The 20,178-nt window shown below is 50.4% G+C and overlaps 1 protein-coding gene across 1 annotated transcript; it reads right to left on the minus strand.

Annotated features, from left to right (window-relative positions):
• Positions 1–1,993: 1,993 nt before the first annotated feature.
• Positions 1,994–19,884, minus strand: LOC134412329 (cathepsin W-like). The gene is made up of 10 exons (XM_063146230.1): positions 19,768–19,884; positions 19,471–19,537; positions 18,509–18,622; positions 17,973–18,118; positions 16,158–16,254; positions 13,862–13,942; positions 12,249–12,371; positions 7,543–7,607; positions 7,280–7,367; positions 1,994–2,139 (listed from the first exon to the last, which is right to left on the minus strand). The coding sequence occupies exons 1-10, from the start codon at positions 19,864–19,866 to the stop codon at positions 1,994–1,996; spliced, it is 1,026 nt and encodes a 341-aa protein (XP_063002300.1). The 5' UTR covers positions 19,867–19,884.
• Positions 19,885–20,178: the final 294 nt, after the last annotated feature.

Genomic DNA, 20,178 nt, shown 5'->3' on the forward strand with positions numbered 1-20,178 from the left:
CCAATGTCCCCCCTTCCCCGTCTGCTCCCATAAGCCCTCCTAACAGTCCCCCCCACCAAAGAGTTGCAACTGGAAAAGAACCCTGTAAATGCAAGTGGAGGGGGCAGGTGGGGGAGGGGCAGGGTTCTCTTCCTGGGTGCTGCTCAGCAACAAGCAGAGGTCCACGAGAACTTTGCGATTTTAGTGGGAAGGATTAATTTGTTTACTGCCTTTCTATCCCACTTTTCAGACAATTATTGTCTCTCAAAGCAGCTCAGCTCCATCAGAAAGGCGAACAGCCCAGCCAGCGGGTCTCCAGAGGGCAAATGCCAGGCACGGAAGGGAAATGGGGAGTGCAGAGGAAAGGGAGTGGAGGGTGAAGAAGGTGTGGCAAGCCCTCCGTGGCCACTGAAAGGCTCCTTTGGCCAGGCGGATCTCCCCACCCCGCTGTCCTTGCCTGAATGAGGCTCTGGTCCCTCAGGCCAGCAGATGGGGGGGGGGTGAGGTTCTCATTCTCCTCACTTCCGCAGCCCCGGCAGGGCAGATGCCAGTTGGAATCGACTTTCTGCCAGGGAGCCAGAAGCAAAGTCCCGGCCGCAGCTGCTCCTTCTCTGGCCAGTAGATGGGCCAGGTTGGTCTCCCCCTTGGATGGAGATGATGATGGTGATGGATTTCTCTGTAACTTCTGAATCGGAAGAGGCTGTGCACACTCTGAACTGGAGCCTGGATACAGCTGTGGCTTGGATGAGGGCCAACAAACAGAAGCTGAATCCCGATAAGACAGAGGCCGTGTGGGTTGGTGGTTCCTAGGTCTGGGAATGGGGGTGTTGCCTCTTCTGGATGGGGCTGCCCTCCCTCTAACGGGCCAGGGCCAGTAGTGTAGGGGTGCTCCTGAATCCACCTTCGTCACTGGAGGCCCAGGTGGCCTCGGTGGCCTGGAGCACCCATTGTCAACTTATGGTTGTTTACGGAAAGCAAGTGTGAGCAGAGTGCCAGAGGCTGCACGTTTGCCTGCTCACTCCTGCTCATTCAGGAGCCAGGTCAGTCTCTGCACAAGGCCGCCTGATTGTCGGCCTGGTAGCCCTGTCTGTAGGCCCCCAGGAGTGGGAGGGAAGAAGCCCTAGGCCCAGTTGCAAAAATGGCTCACCCGTCCCAGAAGTGTGCCGCTGCTTCGTTGTGGACCATTCAGCAGCAGCTTCCCTGGCAAAGGCAATACCTGCCAACTTGGCCAGGCCCACGAAGGCAGCCCCCTGCAGTACCTGTGCCCCCATTAACCCTCTCCTGGCCAAAGCCTCTGCTCTTACAACGCGGAGAGGCGGCCTTGTGCCTGTTGCCAGGTGGGCGGCCGCCTGGCCACCCCCCCAGCGCTCCTGCAGATGTGGATGCTTATTCATACGGTTTGAACCGGGGTGTGAACAAGGAAGTCAGTCCCCAACCACAGCGAGAAGGCTTCCTCCCTCCCCTTCTGCAATCTGCAGCGCTGATCTATTGGCAAAACACTTGAGGGTGGATCCAGACAGTCATCCTGTAAGTAGTCCTAACTAAAAGGGGGTGTAAGCATATATATATATTTAAATCTGGATGCAACCCTTGGTTTGGATGGAAGCAAGCTGAGCTAGCAAATTATGGGATGTTAAGAACAGGCTCCTGGGGATGGATCCTGGCTTACAGAGGACAGTCCTCTCTTGGAAATCCTCCTCTATTTAAAGGGCTGTCAGGTTCAAGTCCAGTGTAGAGATCAAGAACTCTATGAGAGCAGAGCAGGGCCTCGACAGTTGGCAGTAAATGAAACTATTGGTCCATTAGTTCCAAATGTTAATCTATCCATATAAATCAGCACGTGCACGTTTCATGCTAAACTGTGTCCTCTTTGTCTAGTGATGCATTTCCTCTTTTTGGTGATACAGAAATAGCCAACCCACTAACCTGCCAGAGCAAGACAGGCAGAGCCTTGGCACTGTAGAACACACGTTTATGTCAGCGTGGATTGTCCTGCGTGAGGCTTCTCACTGCCTCAGATGAAAAGCACATGTTTGGCGTGCAAACGGGGCTCGGTTTCCTCTTCGTTAGCGCGCCCCACTGTCAGCCATTTATCACTGGCCACGCTTCCTGGGCACTGCTCAGCTGCGGCTCCGTTTGCAAACCTGTTGCCATGGAAAGCTGCAGACAGAGCGGCTGTCACTGGCACAGGAGCAGGCCAGGCCACCCTTTCCTCTAGTAAGTTGGCAGCTCCAGATCTACACGAAACACGGAATGCCTTGATCCCTGGGAAATGCCGTTTTGGGAGGGCGCTGAGAATTCCCCCTTGGAGCTCCCAACGGAGGCTCTTCACCAATCTCCAAACGGACTGGTTGCAAATTCAAATTGTCAGAGGATCTAGGTAAACAGACAGTTTCCTTGGCTACATGGATGGCCGTGCAAGTGAGCAGTCACCAACAGAGAAGCAGGAACTGTGATTTGGGGCTTCTCTAAAGGAGCTGTTTATCGCATGTTCTTGACTGCCCACTCACATGTAGATTACATGACTCTCATAGAATCGTAAAGTTGGAAGGGGCCTAAAAGGCCATCGAGTCCAACCCCCTGCTCAATGCAGGAATCCCCCTTAAAGCATCCCTGACAGGCCTCTAGTGTGGAAGAGCCCACAACCTGCCTAGGTCATTGGTTCCATTGTCGTACTGCTCTAACAGTCAGGAAGTTTTTCCTGATGTCCAGCTGGAATCTGGTTTGCTGTAACTTGAGCCCATTATTCTGTATCCTGCACTCTGGGAGGATCGAGAAGAGATCCTGGCCCTCCTCTGTGTGACAACCTTTTAAGTATCTGAAGAGTGTTATAATGTCTCCCCTCAATCTTATCTTCTCCAGGCTAAACAGGCCCAGTTCTTTCAGTCTCCCCTCATAGGGCTTTGTTTCCAGACCCCTGATCATCCTGATATACAAACAGGATGTCTCCCGTAGTTCCCCCACCCCTTATTCAGTTTTTTAAAAAAGGAAACTCAGAGATAATCTGGAATAATGGCGCAAAATTGGCAATGTGTAAAGCTGACATTGCACTATAAGGAAGGATTTCCCTTGCTATCAGAGGGAGAAGAGGGTAAAATGCATTCCTGAAACAAAGAGAGGCGGGGGAGGGGAAATCCGGATTTTTTTTTCAAAGAGTAGCTCTAATGGGAATTAACAAAAATGCTTATAACTCCGTCATTTTTTAAGATAAAGACATGAAGCTTGACACAATGGTAGATCTTAGGAAGGGCTTTAGTCATACCAAATTTGAAACAGATCCGTTAATCCATTGATTTTTTAGGAACTTTTTAAAAATTGAGTTTTAAAAATTATTATTTTTTAAATCGTCATTTTTAAAGATAAAGAGATGAAACTTTGCACCATGAAAGGATTTAGGTAGAGCTTTAGCCACACCAAATTTGAAACAGATCTGTTCATCCATTGATTTTTTTAGGAATTTTTTAAAAAATGAGTTTTTACAATTATTATTTTTTAAACTGTCATTTTTAAAGATAAAGAGCTGAAAGTTGGCACCATGATAGCTTTTAGGTAGAGCTTTAGCCGTACCAAATTTGAAACAGACCTGGAGGCAGTAGCAAACCCTGTTAACAAGAACAGCAGCTTGCAATGAGTGAAGGTACAGTCAGAAACGATATTTGAAGGAAGGGGAGAATGTAATACACAGAGCATAGCAAAAGCTTCAAAGTACAGCAAAACCTACAAAAGTAGGAGTGAGTGAAGTTAATTTCCGATACATTGAATCTCTCACTTGTTCTTTATTTCAGTGATTTTAACATTAAGATGTTATGAAGAACAGATTTGTCTTAAATGTGTGCTGTAAAATCAGACATGTGACCAAGGCGTTCGGGTGGGCACGCCCCCTTGGTGCTGGACACGCCCCCTTGGTGCTGGACACGCCCCCTTGGGGGCGACCATGTTGTCCTCCTTTTTGGTTTCCAAAATATGGTCACCCTAGATCTGGCTTACTCTCAAGTAAGGGAGACCCTTCATTATGCTAGATTAGAGTTATGCTTATGATGCTTTCCCCCATTAGTTTGTGCTAGTAGTGCCCCATATGTCTACGCAGAGGTAGGCCCCATTGCCAAGTGTGCTGAGGGTTGCAGACTTACAGCACATGACTCCCCCACATGCTTCGTTGCACACATGCCAGGGCGGGAGGCGCTCCCTCAAAACATGTCTGCTGCTTAAAGGAGCCTCGGGAATCAGAGTGATCTTCCCCCTTGTCACCTCTTCTCCCACGTAAAGCAGCCCATAACATTTGTGCCAAAGAACCAGGCAGCACAACATCCCCAGGTAAACAATGTGATTTCCCTTAATGTAGAGACGCAGACTGAGTTTGGCCGACATGATAACCAACGGTGGGTTAAATAGTCAACAATGGGTGACATAGTCAATGGTGGGTTTTTGTGTCATCTGTCAGGACTTTTTCACACCACGGTTGTTGTTTTTGGTGGAAATAACCAACGCAAGTCACCAAGGCTGTGGAGAGTTGATTGTTTGAACAACCGTTGGTTATCGTATCATGTATCATGTACCGGGCACCATCACACACAGTTGGTTACTGTCGGCGACTACAGAGTCCCCTGGCAGGAGCAACCAAAGCAGTGGCTGCCGTTCTAGTCCTACTTGCACAACTCTCATTGGCTAATGGGATAGCAGAGGGAGGACTGAGGGAGCAGAGAGGATGGGGAATGTGTCAATCAAACACACCGTTGACGAATAGTCAACTTGACGCTGGCCTGAAACCACACCAGGGTCGATTATGATCGTGTTGTGTGGGGAGCAGCCCCTCCATCATCAGCCCTGGAGTTGACAATTAACCCACCACTGACTATTGTGTTGTCCGGATGCAGCCGCTATTTATGCCCCAAGTCTATTGGGCCGTGCAACTCTAAAGAGGTTTTGCAGTATTGTGAAGCGTAAAAAAGCAATCAATTCTCGCCACCCACCCCTAAATCCCTATATTGCCAAGCATATGGGGGAAGGGAGCGCCACTAGGAGCCATGTTTGGTAGCAAAGATCTCGAGGGGAGAGAAACTGCAGAGAAGTGAGCCGTGTTTTAATTCAGTAGTGGCAGAAAGACCGACACGGCATCGTGGGAGTTCATGCGTTTTATCAACAGGAGCCTGCGTGGCCTTTTGCAGCAGATACATGACAGGGCAAGCGATGCCTATCGAGGTCGCCACCTGGGTCTCTGCAGGGCATCTGAGCCTTTTACAGTGTATGAAACGGCTTCACCCATGACACTTCTTACTGCCAGGGAGATGTCAACGGTGCTAGCAAAACAAAGCTGGCCACAGTGGAAGAAAAACTGTGTTAGCACAGTGAGAATAGTCAAATAATAATAATAATAATAATAATTAATACAGGAAACGAATAAGAATAACTATGTATTATATCTATCCCACCGTTCGGCTTTCAGACACACTGAAATCAGTGTGAAAAGTTAATGGCACTAATTTGCTCTGGACCCAACCCTTCCTATCTATCTATCTATCTATCTATCTATCTATCTATCTATCAAACTAAATGATAATAAAACGTAGTAGAAACTATCATTTAAATGATATTTTATCTATATTTGTATATATTCTTTTTTAAGCCACCCTGAGCGTAACTGCAGAAGAACAAAAGCAGCTATAATTCCGTTTGCTTTGATGCAGATCTCCCTTGCTGGTCTTTTTCTATCCTTAGAAGTGGTCGCTGACGGAAAATCCTGCACAAATGGGACTTCCCTACTGAAATCTGAACCCAAATTCTGACTTTCCCACAAAACAACAACAAGAACATTTTACATCGTGTTGCTAGCCTTTAATGCAACAAGGTTAAGAACTAACTTCGTGACCCCCTGACTTTAAAGCAAAAAGAACTCGAAAATCCAGTAGCAGTCATAATTGCGAAGCACAGCTGGAAGGCGATAGCTTTCTTGCGGCGTTACAGAAGCCTCCCACAACCCAGCGCCCTTCACTTGGTGGCTGGGGAAGGTGGGACTTGGAGTCCATCACATCTGGAGGGCCACAGTTTGGAGGAGGCTGCATTAGACAATGCGTAGGAGGGGAAGCCACAGGGCCATGGCGGAGGGCTGCCTGCAAGGCCAGCCACCCTCGCTCCTGGCCTTGCCCAGGTTAGGTGACCCTTGCCGTCACTGGGAACTTCGCAATGGAGCAGGCGTTGCTCCCCCGGTGCAGCCGAAAATATCCCTGGGTGAGAAGAGAGGAGGTCAAAACGTGCCTGGGGCAGCTGGGGGGATACGATTGAGCTGCCGGCCAAGTCACCCCAGCATGGACATGCGCTACTGCGCCCCTCCCCAGAGAGGCAGACACCTCTAAGGAAGTGGCACCCTCTGTGACGGATGCCCATGCCCCTCCTCTTATGACCTCCCCCCCGCCCAGCTCCAACCCAGCCCTCCCACAGACCCTTTGAGCTTTTCTGCACGAGGCTGTTCATTGGCTGCATCACCAAGATCTGAGATCTAAGCACTACACAGAGCATTTCCTTCCCTGCTCTTCTGCTCCATAACCTCTAGGTGGCACTGTGGTACAACAGAATAGCGCAAATGCAAAAGAGGAAATTGCTTTCTTTTGCTTTCACAATGAAATGCCACATTTCCCCAGCTCTCAAAGTACTTGTTGAAAGTGTGGTTAGACACACTGGCAAAACTGGAGGGTCACATCCTCATCTAAAGGACCATAAACAACCATGAGTAGGAAATGATGCACGTGTAGAAAAGCCCTTTTTTCTTTCCATCTGTCCCTCCCCAGGAGAGTCACCAGCTGCCCTCCCAACCCCTTCCCTCCCCTCTGTCCCTGCCCCTGATGAGGAACAGCTCACCTTTTCCCCCCAGTTGGTTCCCCAAGAGTTCTGGATGATCCAGTAGTTTTTGGCTTCAGATCTGTGTGGGTTTTTCTCTGCACAGAAGGGGGAGAGGGGAGTGTGATGGCAGTATAGAATCATAGAATTGCAGTCCAACCGCCTGCTCAACGCAGGAATCCACCCTAAAGTAGCCCTGACAGATGGTTGTCCACTGCCTCTTGAAGGCCTCTAGTGTGGGAGAGCCCACCACCTCCCTAGGTAACAGGGGCAAGTGCAGTCCTGCTTGCCCTCGGCCACTGCCTGCCCACAAGCAGTCCGGTCAGGCTCCAAGCAGGATTGTCCGGTGCAAACTGCCAACCACCAGAAGGGATCCATTGCAGTGCAGTCCTTAGTGTCAGGCTAAGAGTGGGGAGAATTGGGTTCAAATTTCCACTCACCCTTCCCCACCGATGTGCTGCTCACTCACCTTCTCCGTAGCCCACAATGAGCACGACATGGTTTGGCCAGGGGTTCCCTTTACACTCTTCCCTCTTTACAATGCCATTCTGGTAATGCTAGCAGGGAGACAGAGAGAATAAATTAGATAGTTTAGAAATAACATAATCATTGGACAGGGAGGAATTTCTGAGGAATGGGCAGCCTCATATGATCAAAAAAGTGGGGAAAGAGGGAGGGAAATGGGCAAGATGGGGTCTTCCGCCCCCTGCAAGACCTCCATCAGACACTTACCTGAAGGGGTTTCGCATAAAGGGCGGCAGTTACAGGGCCGTGAGAAGCAACAACGTTGGCTATAACTGGAGAGTTGCAGGGGAGACACAAGAACAGGGTCAGTGCTGGGGTGCCCTTAATAGTCTCTCTCTCTTCCCCACCCCACCCCGGATGGTGTTTGGGTGTTTCCAGGACAAGGAGGAGCCCTGCGATGTGGCAGTTCTTCACCCACACAGACTCCAGATCCATTTTTTTAAAAAAATGATGACGTTTTCTCTGCCATTCCAGCTTCGTCCTTTCAGGCACTCATCCTGTTGCCAATGCTGGATTACTGCCAGAGAGGACAGTGCCTCTGTACATGTGCAGAGGGCAATTCCCTTGCTACTTGGCCTTCGGCATTGTCTGTAGGGCTCCAGCCACTCTGCGCCCCCTTCTGAGAGCCGCCTGCTGGCTGCCCGTCTGCACTGGCTCCGCCTGCTCTGTCTGCCAGGGGCTCTCCGGGGTCTTCCCTGGCAGCCCCAAATGGCTTTAACGGGGCAGGCCAAGGGGACGGAGGCCAGGTGCTTTGGCAGGCCAGGATGTGCTTGACCAGTGGTTCTCCCAGCCCCCGCTTTGGAATCGGACGACAATCCCTGAGAGGCCGGGGGGCGCCTCCGACAGAAAGAGCACCCAGCCAGAGCCTCCACCTTCGAGCCCCAAGACTCAGCCTCCTTATGCCTAGAGCAACTTCCTATGACTTCTGCAACGTATCGCATTGCGAACTTTGGGTTGTGTTTTGTGCTCATTCGCGTCTTGATAGAGCAGAATTTGAGATTGCAGGGAAGCTTTTGCCATCAGGCTTGCCATCAGCAAGCAGGAACAGCACTATGAAAGTGGTATATGGTACATGAGCTCCATCACACCAGCCATTTATCGCACACTTGCCATGCATGTGTGTCTAAGGGTGGTGTCGCTAACAAAAGAGGAGGGTGAGGTGATTCTCCACTCAACCATGAAGGGGGAGGGAGAGAGGTCCCATTGAACTCCATGTTCTTACTCCTGAGTAGGCATTTTCATCTTAAAAGAAATGCGGAAAATGCACCCTCCTTGCCTGCAGCGCCCTCATTTTTAAATGTAAAGAGATCACAATTGGCACAGTGATACCTCTTAAGGAGGGCTTTAACCACCCCAAGTTTGAATCAGATTGGGTCGTGCCTTGGTTTTAAGGAATTTTTAAAATGGGAATTAAATAATGCTTACATTTGCATAAGTTTTAAAGATAAAGAGATCAAACTTGACAAAGTGATAGCTCTTAAGGAGGGCTTTCAGCATGCTAAGTTTGAATCAGATTGGTTCATTCCTTGATTTTCTAATGAATTTTTAAATTTCCCCTCATTAATTCCATTTTCCTGATAGTCTACAAGTGCGAAGGATCGATCTTCTTTTCCTTTGATCATGCGAAGCTGCACATCTTCATGTTCATAAACTACAGATCTGCTGGTTCCCTTACTCAAGAGTAAATCCCATTGATTTCCATTTACAAGTCATACTAAAATCAGATGGATGCTTCCCTTTGAGTAAACCCCTTTGGACACAGAGAGAGAGATTTACTTCTGAGTAAACAAAAGTAAGACCTCAGAAGTAAGTGTGGGGTTGCAGAGCACTTCTCTCCAATTTCCTGTTTCAGACTTTAAAAAAAGCTTCTGAGTGACCACAAGTCAGTCCTATAGCGCTTTCATAGTGCTATATCCTACTTAGTGTAGATCTGGCCTAGGACAAATAAAAGTAAGTAGTCAAATTATGGCATTCACTACCACAAGGTGTAGTGACAGACACCAATTTGGATGGCTTTAAAAGGGGGTTGGAAAAATTCCCGGAGAAGGCTACCAATGGCTACTAGCCCTGATGGTTGAGTGCTAACTCCAGGATCGGAGGCAGTAAGCCTGTGTGCACCAGTTGCTGGGGAACATGGGCGGGAGGGTGCTGTTGCACCATGTCCTGCTTTGTTGTTCCCTGGCCGAAGGCTGGTCGGCCCCTGTGTGAACAGAGTGCTGGACTAGGTGGACCCTTGGTCTGATCCAGCCTCAGGGCTCTTCTGATGTTCTTCTGAGCAGTTCTGTCAAAGATGCATTGAATCCCCCTTCTTCAGCGCTTCCTGCCAGGGCAGGGACATTGGGGGCGAAGGAGTGGGTGCAGCCCTGCGAACCCCATCCCAGGTTTGGGCAGACTTAAGGCTTACTGGATTTACTTTGTTTCTTGCCAGAGATCCCCCAACTGGACCCCAGTGAAGAATCATGGCTTATGGGCCAAGCAAACACCTTGTCCCTCTGAGCACAGGCTCAGCCCAGGAATTTGCTGTCAGCAGAAAAAGGTTTCGGGACTAATCATGCATGCACCATCACAGGCAGGGCCTCAGCTAGCTTGCTAAAACCTTACAGAGAACTACATTCGGCTGAGGTGCGCATTCCAGGCATTTCTTAGGCCAAGGACTGGAAATTTGGTCGAAGGAAAGGCAGCCATGCCACCTTCATGGCAAAGGTTGAGGCGGAGTTTTATCCACATCTTTGGCACCAGAATGAGAGCTACAGGACTCCCTACCAGGGGAACCCTTGAACTCCTCATAGTGGCAATTCTTCCTTATTCCATTTATCTCGGCCCTCGCAGCTCACTGCCCCTTCTCCGGAGGGGTGTGTGCATGAAATTAACCACAGGAAAGAAATCTTTTCTACCCCTGCGGAGCGGGTCCAAGGGTCTCCTCAGAAATACAGCGCCTGCCCACAAGGCCCACCCCCACCCACCCCCTGCGCCACACTGGGAAGGCGGGGGCAGGTGGGCTTTGCTCCTTGGGCCTCTGAGGGGTGAGGAGGAGACGCTACGGAAGGGAGCCCCGGGGAGAGCCCCGGGGAGCCCAAGGCGGCGGTCTGGATGGCTCCGTGAAGGAGCGTGGCGAAATCCTCTGAGCGGAGCAGCCCAGTGGAGGGGATGATTCTCCTTGCCAGAAGGCCCAGACACTTCATGGACACTTCCTGAGAGGGTGGTGGAACACGTAGGGGCACCTGGCATTGGCGGTGTAAACTCGGATCGGGGCCACTCCGAGTCTGGAGAACCCACTGGCAGGCCTCAGGGTGCAGGGCCTCGATGACAGGGGGAGAGGACGGGCCGGGGGCTGCAGGTCCCCCGAAAACACTCCAGCCGAGTCCTCCTTGGCCTGTCCCCAGGCCCTGGGTGGGATGTGGCGCCGCACCAGGTCTGGCCTGCTCCGATTAGGCCCGCCTGCACAGGGGAGGACAATGCCAGGCTCCCCTGAGGAGGAAAACACCCATGGAGGCTGTGGGTGGGTGGACAGCTTCAGAGCAGAGGAGGCCCCAACGCACAGCAAAATGGGCTCCAGGAGGGCGTCGCAGGCCAGGGCTGCCCTCCTGCAAACGTGACTTTGTGGTGGGGCTGCCCTGCACCAAATGGCTGCCAGGCCTTGCGGGTCCATCAGGTGCGAAAGCTTTGGGGGATAGAAGCAGAAGGAGAAAGAAACCCCCCCATCCGCCTTCCCTCTCTCTTTCTCTCTCCCCTGTTTTAATGGCGTTTTAGGGAAAAGGTTGGGGAGGAAGGAAGCCAGAAATGTGCTGCCGGCACAGGCAATGGCTCCAGGAAATGAAATGGGGGAGTCTCTTGCACCTCCACACAGGGTAGGGTGACCATATTTTGGAAACCAAAAAGGAGGACAACATGGTCTCCCCCAAGGGGGCGTGTCCAGTAGTAAGGGGGCGTGCCCACCTGAACATAGCCTTGGTCACATGTCTGATTTTACAGCACACATTTAAGACAAATCTGTTCTACATAACATCTTAATGTTAAAATCACTGAAATAAAGAACAAGTGAGAGATTCAATGTATCTGAAATTAACTACACTCACTCCTACTTTTGTAGGTTTTGCTGTACTTTGAAGCTTTTGCTGTACTCTGTGTGTTACATTCTCCCCTTCCCTCAAATATCTTTTCTGGCTATCTTCACTCATTGCAAGCTGCTGTTGTTGTTAACAGGGTTTGCTACTGGCCCCAGATCTGTTTCAAATTTGGTATGGCTAAAGCTCTACCTAAAAGCTATCATGGTGCCAACTTTCAGCTCTTTATCTTTAAAAGTGACAGTTTAAAAAATAATAATTTTAAAACCTCAATTTTAAAAAAATTCCTAAAAAATCAATGGATGAACAGATCTGTTTCACATTTGGTGTGGATAAAGCTCTATCTAAATCCTTTCATGGTGCAAAGTTTCATCTCTTTATCTTTAAAAATTACAATTTTAAAAATAATAATTTTAAAACCTCAATTTTTAAAAAAATTCCTAAAAAATCAATGGATGAACGGATCTGTTTCAAATTTGGTATGACCAAAGCCCTTCCTAAGAGCTACCATTGTGCCAAGTTTCATGTCTTTATCTTAAAAAATGACGGAGTTATAAGCATTTTTGTTAATTCCCATTAGAGCTGCTCTTTGAAAAAAAATCCGGATTTCTCCCCTCCCGGATTTGCCATCAAAAATCCGGGCAAATCCGGTCATATGGTCACCCTAACACAGGGATGCACTCCAAGCCCCATGCGCCTGTTCCTGCCTGGGGAAGTCACGCAGGAGCGTGGTTTCTCTGCGCACAAATAGGGCGGAGGAGAATTTCAAGGGGCCGTTTGCACCCTGAACAAAGGCTGTTATTCTCACTGTCCTCTTCACACCCTCCTGCTCCCCGCAATCCTCCTCACTCGTCTCATTCCTGGACAGCATTTCATAGTCTGTGATCCAGGCAACTGCTGCTCCGTCCCACCTTGCGCAACGGTGCTCTTGGCCGTCATATGTGCGGTAGATTGTATCTTTTATTAGGCCACCTGGAAAGAAGCACACGCAGGGCCTGTTCACACAACAGGCTAAGCCATAGAATCATAGAACAGCAGAGTTGGAAGGGGCCTCTAAGGCCATCAAGTCCAACCCCCTGCTCAATGCAGGAATCCACCCTAAAGCATCCCTGACAGAGGGTTGTCCAGCTGCCTCTTGAAGGCCTCTAGTGTGGGAGAGCCCACCACCTCCCTAGGTAACTGATTCCACTGTCGCACTGCTCTAACAGTCAGGAAGTTTTTCCTGATGTCCAGCTGGAATCGGGCTTCCTTTAACTTGAGCCTGTTATTCCGCGTCCTGCACTCTGGGAGGATCGAGAAGAGATCCTGGCCCTCCTCTGTGTGACAAACTTTCAAGGATTTGAAGAGTGCTATCATGTCTCCCCTCAGTCTTCTCTTCTGCAGGCTAAACATGCCCAGTTGTTTTCAGACCCCTGATCATCTTCATTGCCCTCCTCTGAACCCCCTCCAGCTTGTCTGCCTCCTTCTTGAAGTGTGGTGCCCAGAACTGGACGCAGGACTCATGGTTAGGCCACTAACCCTTTTGCAGCAAACAGTTAGTGGGCATGTTTAAACTGTGGTTATGTAGCCACTATGGTTAGGAAGAGTTCACATGACATGTTGTCATGGTTCACACAACATGGTAAACCATAATGTTTAGTTCACAATACTTAACCACCATGTTTTTAGCGTGTCATTTGAGCAGGGTCACAGTGATTGTTAGCATGTGTGTGGGGAGGCACTTTTCCTTCCTCAGCCCCATTCACTAGAGATGTCCCCCCCTCCCCCGGGGCCCATTTGCATCCTGGCTCAGAAGATATTACCAAACCAGAGGAGCTGTTTGACAGTAGGTCAGTCTTGTATCAGCACGAGGTTGCACTACGCCTTTGAGGCCCCTTCCAGCTCTGGTGATTTTGTGATTTCAACACATGTTACAACAACCCATGGTTTAAACAATTCATAGTTCACAACCAAATAACAACCCATGGGTTCTTTTCACAGGTTGTGGTTAACACCTCATAGTTAACCCACAGTTCTGGGTTTGCACGTAACGACATTCCACGATCCACCAACCCATACTAAGATAAACCATGATTGAGCTTTATGTGAGAACCCAGCCGTACTGTAGGACCTTCTACCCTATTGGAAGAGGAGGCAGGAAGCATTGAAGTGTGGGTTATCTTTGTTCTACCCACTGATCTGAAATAAAATGTTTGCTTAAAATGAACTGTGCATTTTCTGGCGTGCTTTATGCATTTTAACTCGGTTAACAAGTTCTGGCAACGATATGTCTTGGGTATTCAAGTGCTGAAAGAATGGGTGGAAATGGCAGCCGACCACATGCCTGGGATGGGAGGGGGGTGGGGAGGGTCCCTTCCCAGAATGCCATGCTGCTTCAGCAGAGGAAAAGACTCTACCTCTGGTGCAGAATGGCCTGGGGGCTGTGCGCCCAGTTTGGGTTGGGGAGAATGCTGGGTACATACGTTCCTCCACGACAGTCTGGAATGCATCCCATGCGTAGCCTACTTTGCATCCTTGCCCAAAGCGTATGCAGTCGACCACCTCTGGAATGGGACAAGAAGCAATCAGCCAGGCAAACTATGAATCTCGCTTTTAACATGATCCAGGTTCAGCCTCATCTCATTTCAGGTTCATCAGGGCGATCTTCAGAATGTAGTTTTTCAATGCAAATGTCCTTTTCCGGATCATATAATAGTAGAGTTGGAAGGCGCCTCTAAGGCCATCGAGTCCACCCCCCTGCTCAATGCAGGAATCCACCCTAAAGCATCCCTGACAGATGGTTGTCCAGCTGCCTCTTGAAGGCCTCTAGTGTGGGAGAGCCCACAACCTCTCTAGGTTCCATTGTTGTACTGCTCTAACAGTCAGGAAGTTTTTCCTGATGTCCAGACAGAATCTGGCTTCCTGTCACTTAAGCCCATTATTCCGCGTCGTGCACTTTGGGAGGATCAAGAAGAGATCCTGGCCCTCCTCTGTGTGACAACCTTTCAGGTATTTGAAGAGTGCTATCATGCCTTCCCCCAATCTTGTCTCCTCCAGGCTAAACATGCCCAGTTCTTTCAGTCTCTCCTCATAGGGCTTTGTTTCTAGACCCCTGATCATTTTGGTTGCCCTCCTCTGAACACGCTCCAGCTTGTCTGCGTCCTTCTTGAAGTGTGGTGCCCAAAACTGAACGCAATACTCAAGGTGAGGCCTAACCAGGGCTGAATAGAGGGGAACCAGTACCTCACGTGATTTGGAAGCTATACTTCATTTAAGGCAGTCCAAAGTAGCATTTGCTTTTTTTGCAGCCACATCACACTGTTGGCTCATATTCAGCTTGTGATCTACAACAATTCCAAGATCCTTCTCACTTGTAGTATTGCTGAGCCAAGTATCTCCCATCTTGTAACTGTGCATTTGGTTTCTATTTCCTAGATGTAGAACTTGGCATTTATCCCTATTCAATTTCATTCTGTTGTTTCAAGCCCAGCACTCCAGCCTATCAAGATCACTTTGAAGTTTGTTTCTGTCTTCCAGGGTATTAGCTATCCCACCCAATTTGGTGTCATCTGCATTTCCTGCACCTCCTCGTCCAAATCATTAATAAAAATGTTGAAGAGCACTGGCCCCAGGACTGAGCCCTGCGGCACCCCACTCGTTGCCTCTCCCCAGTTTGAGAAGGTTCCATTGATAAGTACTCTTTGAGTCCAATTCTGTAGCCACCTGTGAATCCACCTAATAGTTGTTCCATCTAGCCCACTTTTAGCTAGTTTGCTGATCAGAATGTCATGGGGTACTTTGTCTAAGGGGAGTCTACACCAGCTGTTTATTGCAGGATTGTATCATGGTCATCACTAACGGGCCACATGAAGTCCACCTGCTCCTGTGGTGATCACGGCTCCACTTCTCAGTTTTCCCAGAATATCCCTGACTGATTTTGTCATGGTTTTTCCAGCTCTTTTGCTTCCATTGCGAAGAACATTTGCGGTGTGCCCCACCCCCCCTTTGCGAGGTTGTTGCTGTTCGCTATGAGTTCCAGGCTCAGTGAACAGCCAATCAGCTGTGAGGGGCGTGTGCATTGTTATCGGCGTGTTTCTCTGCCAAGTGTTTTTTTTTAATACAAAGATAGCTCTGCGCAGGAGCGCATATTCGTTATAGTTCCTATCCCCCCATGTGTTGCTGTGTATCTGCGCTGGTGCGCATCCCTTAGGTGTAATTAAAAAAATAATCCTGTGCCCCGTACCCTTCTGCTTAGCCCCGCCCACTTCTACCAATACACCTGCAGAACCACTGTCACAGGGCACATGTGCTCCTGCAACGGCACTGCTGTCATCATGGGAAACTTCGCTCCGGTGTGCCCCGTGAGTGCACACGTGAGTGCACGGAAGCGCGAAAACTCTCAATCACCTCCTCCTCTGTTGCAAAAGGGCTGTAGGTGTAGATTAGGCCTAAGTCATCTTGTGCAATTGAAACTAATAAAATGGCACTGGGAGGTTGCAGAGTTCTGAAATCTAGCTTGATTTTCAATTTTGAAACTGTAAGAGTTCAGTTCACTTTAGAGAGGTTTTTACTTACATCTCTTTGAGCAAATAATTGTAGAATCCTTGATGCTCTGGATTTCTAAAATCCTTAGACATAAAAGTAACCTTTAACCAGAAATCTGGTACATCAACATTTCCCGTTAGCAAATTGGTGGTGTGATTTTTTCTCCTCCAAATTTGGAACCTTCACCGAGTCCTGCCTGCCCTCCCATTGCCCGCCGGAGGCCCAGCAACACACCTTGGACTGACAGGTTCCGCGGTGCACGATGGTGGATGTTCCACAAAGCCTCAATGTTGGACACAGCGGCAAAAGCCCAGCCGGAGTTACACTTCATCTGTGAAGGCAAGAGAAAAGAGTTTACTGAGACTGGGCCCCTGTCTATACAACAACGGGATTGCTCCTCATTAAATATAAACCTGAATTTTCATTGATTCAACCCTATGTAAACAGCATCACACTGGTTGCGGACAGGGCAGGGAGGTGGGTAACTTGGGAGTTCAAGATGTTTGGTCCAGGAGCCTACCCTGCAGGGTTGTCAGGTGGATTCTGACTTCCTTTACAGTTTTTTAAAACAATAATTTTAAAACCTTGAATTTTAAAAAACTCCTAAAAACTAATGGATGAATGGATCTGCTTCAAATTTGGCACGGCATGAAGCCCTACCTAAGTGCTATCACCATTTGGACAGATATCTGGACAGAGATAGCCTAGCTACAGTAATCCATGCTCTGATAACCTCTTGTTTGGATTACTGCAATGCGTTATACATGGGGCTGCCTTTGAAAACGGTCCGGAAACTTCAACTGGTACAAAACATGGCAACACGCTTACTAACAGGGACTGGCCGACGAGACCACATCACGCCAGTCCTTTTCCAGCTTCATTGGCTGCCAGTCCAGGTCCGGCCCGATTCAAAGTGCTGGTATTGACATTTAAAGCCCTAAACGGCTTGGGGCCAGGCTATCTGAAGGAACGCCTCCTCCCGTATGTACCTGCCTGGACCCTAAGGTCATCCACAGGGGTCCTTCTCCGTGGGCCCCTGCAAAAGGAAGTGAGGCAGGTAGCTACCAGGAAGAGCAGGGCCTTCTCTGCTGTGGCACCCCGGCTGTGGAATGAGCTCCCTAAGGAGGTTCGCTTGGCACCTACATTATATCCTTTTAGACGACAGGTGAAGACCTTTTTATTCTCCCAGCATTTTAACAATCTATAAATAAATTTTAACTTGGTGTTTTAAATTTGTAATTTTGCATTGCTGCTGTTTTTATCTGGTTGAGCTTTTATATTGTATTTTATATTATGGTTTTATACTGTTGTTTTATACTTTGAATGTTTTTAATTTTTGTGAACCGCCCAGAGAGCTCTGGCTATTGCGCGGTATAGAAATGTAATTAATAAATAAATAATAAAATAAATAAATAAATTCCAGGGTTCATCCATTTATCTTTTAAAACGACAGAGATTTAAGCATTTTCATTAATTCCCATTAAAGCAGAGCTGCCCTCTGGCTGGGGAGGATGGGAATGATCCAGATTTTTCTTCAAATTTCATAATTCCCGCCCCCGCCCCTTTCCCAGATTTGTTACCAAAACTCCTGACAAATCTGGGTTTTCCTTGTCACATGGCCACCCTCAGGTTTGCCTCTGGATGGCTTTGGGATGGCGGCTGCTTCATATAGATGACTTGCTGCCACTTCGAATCCACCCTGGGGCAACTCCCTCCTCAAGACAGGCCCTAGGAAATAGAGATGCCCCCTCCCTCCAATTGCATCGCCTTGGCTCTCGCGTGCATCTCAGAGGGCCAGACGACATGCGGCCCTCAGCCTCTGCATGCGGCCGCCGGCAAGTGATGGCATCAGGAGAGACCTCTGGCCAGCGCAGTCTGCCCATGCCAAGGCAGCAGACTGGGCAGTCAGGGAGCTATGTGCAGGGGAGTGGGGAGGGAGAAGGGCCTGCCCCATCCACTGGCGGAGCGTGGCCCTGGACAGAAGAGCAGCGACCCACCCCTGCCGTAGAGACCTGCTTCCCTCTCGCGCAGTGCCCTTATGCTCCTTACTTGGTTCTTCACTGCTGTAATGGCGCCATGTTTCCTCCAGTCGCAGGAGTGTGGGCGTGGGCCCCTCCGGGGTATTCGTCCCTGCTTCTGCCTGGGGGGCGGTGAGGAGCGGGGGGAGGCCCCCAACATCAGGGCGAACTCGCCTTCTGGGAGAGGAAAAGAGGTGCGAGGTGCTCAGCCACAGCAAGCCGAGTCCTACTTGCGAAAGTAGGTGCAGTGTGGGACTCACGCTAGACCAGAGTTCCCGGTGCAGCCCTCCCGTGCCGGGCCTGGGAGAGAACTTTGGGGTCTCACTTCCCTTTGCACGCCCTCCAGGTGCCTTGGACTAAGGGTCCTGCTGGCTGGGAATGATGGGAGTTGCAGTCCAACAGGTCTGGAAGATATCAGGGTGGGGGGGCTGCATTGTGGGAGGGTGGGAGGCTGCAGGGCGAGAAGGGTGGGAGAAAGCCCATCCCACCCCCCACCCCACCCCGGCAGCCTCTGTCTCCAGTTCCCGCTCTAGAGCTGCTCCCCCACCTCCCCACCCCGTCCTCTACCTGTCAGGTCGCTGAACTTGGTGACCCCGTAAGTAGCCGTCCCCAACTCCGAGGCCTGCAGTGCGCGGCTCATTTCCAGGTTCTGCGCGAAGACGCTGAAGCGATGGTGCCTCTCTAGGGTGGGAAACCAAGGTGGGGGAGAGCGGTGGATGAGCGGAGTGGGGCTCACCTTGCTCGCTTGACCTCCGCAAAGGGATTCTGAGCCCAGATCCCCCCTCTGCTAGGTGGGCTCCCGTAAACGTGGCCCCGAGATCCACGCTCTGCCCTGAACCACCACAGCATGGGAGCCTCAAAGCCCCGGGATCCCTGGGGAGGGAGGTCAGCGGAGAGAAGGGGTCTGGAGGCAACGCTCAGCTCCTCCGTAGACAAGCGCAGGCGAGCCTCAGGCCCCCTCTCCGGGAAATGGGAACAGGAGTGACTGACCTCGCATGCCGGCTGAGGGGACAAGCCAGCAAAAGGTGCTAAACGTGGGGTCTGGTGGAGGAACTTTGGCACGTCGGAGCCCTGAAATGCCCACGTTTTACTGAAGATCCCCTGTGCCTTTAGCAGATGCAGGCCGGGCAGAGTTTCCCCCATCTCTGCTGCGCCTGTTGAAGTTCTCCCTGTCAGGCTGCTACTAAAGATATAGGAGGCTATTCAGAACAATCCCCATCACAAAAGCGAGAGCCCCGTGCCCAGACCCTTGCGCATTCATGCAGGTCACCGAAAGGCCTCGGTCAAGTCAGTCTCCTTGCGCTTCGCCTACCTTGCAGGGCTGTCGGGCAAACGAAATGGGAGACTGCAATTCTATGGAAGAGGACGAGGACTGCCATCAAAGAACTTATGATCCACCTGCCTAATTCATGTAACTAAATCTGCACATCACCCAACCGTCTATGGGGGCATCATCTCAGCCCCCAAAGAAGAGCTGGGCCGCTTCCACCCAAAGACCCCAAACCTGCGGAGAACAACGGATCCCTCACCTTCTTGGCTCTGGTAGGTCTTGTTGAACTGTATCATAAACTCCTGGAACATCTGGCTCAGCTGGGTCTGAGGCAAGACACAGAAAGACAGGGAGGGGGGAGGCTAATCCCCAAAGAGCATCCCAGGCACGGAACTCCCCCCCCCCCACACACACTTCCAGTGCCCTTTTCTGGTCTTAATGCTGCCAAGGGCACGCACACACGGACACACGCCCCGGCCCACGTCTCAGGCACCCTGCCCTCCTGTCTATGACTCTCTCCTGCCTGGAAGACAGCCACTAAAAGCACGGTTCTTACCATGCTCAGGTCTGGGGGCAGGATGGCTTGGCCAGGGGGGGCAAAGACCCACCCCCACCACAGCACCGTCAGGCAAGCAGGCAGGGAAGCTGGACCCATGGCGGGAGACGCCGTCAGCCGGTGTGCTGGGGCTGAGAGCAGAAGTCCCAGTGGGGCTCTGCGGGCGCAGGAGGAGATGCTGAGGTGAGAAGCAGGGGTGCCGGGGGGGGGGGGGGGGACGGGACGGAAGCCACAAAGGCAGGAAGGGGAGGGGGTGTCGGGAAGGAGCAGATGGCCGTGGCAGGGTGTCATGTCACCCTTGGAACCAGTGCTGCAGCTGCAAGGTGCCTCTGAGTATGTGCAGAGCGGTTTGCTCTGCAATTGATCCCCCATCAACCCAGGGGGCCTCCTGCTCCTTCCTCCCCCCTTTTA

This window comes from Elgaria multicarinata, chromosome 21, assembly GCF_023053635.1.
Source record: "Elgaria multicarinata webbii isolate HBS135686 ecotype San Diego chromosome 21, rElgMul1.1.pri, whole genome shotgun sequence".
NCBI lineage: Eukaryota > Metazoa > Chordata > Lepidosauria > Squamata > Anguidae > Elgaria > Elgaria multicarinata.

Excerpts from the sequence above, each read along its gene's own strand:
- LOC134412329 (XM_063146230.1), bottom strand. The coding sequence starts at position 19,866 with ATGGGTCCAGCTTCCCTGCCTGCTTGCCTGACGGTGCTGTGGTGGGGG. Across the intron at positions 18,623-19,470 it reads GACCTACCAGAGCCAAGAAG|AGAGGCACCATCGCTTCAGC; the intron begins GTGAGGGATCCG and ends TTCCCACCCTAG. Across the intron at positions 13,943-16,157 it reads GCGGAACCTGTCAGTCCAAG|AGGTGGTCGACTGCATACGC; the intron begins GTGTGTTGCTGG and ends GTCCCATTCCAG.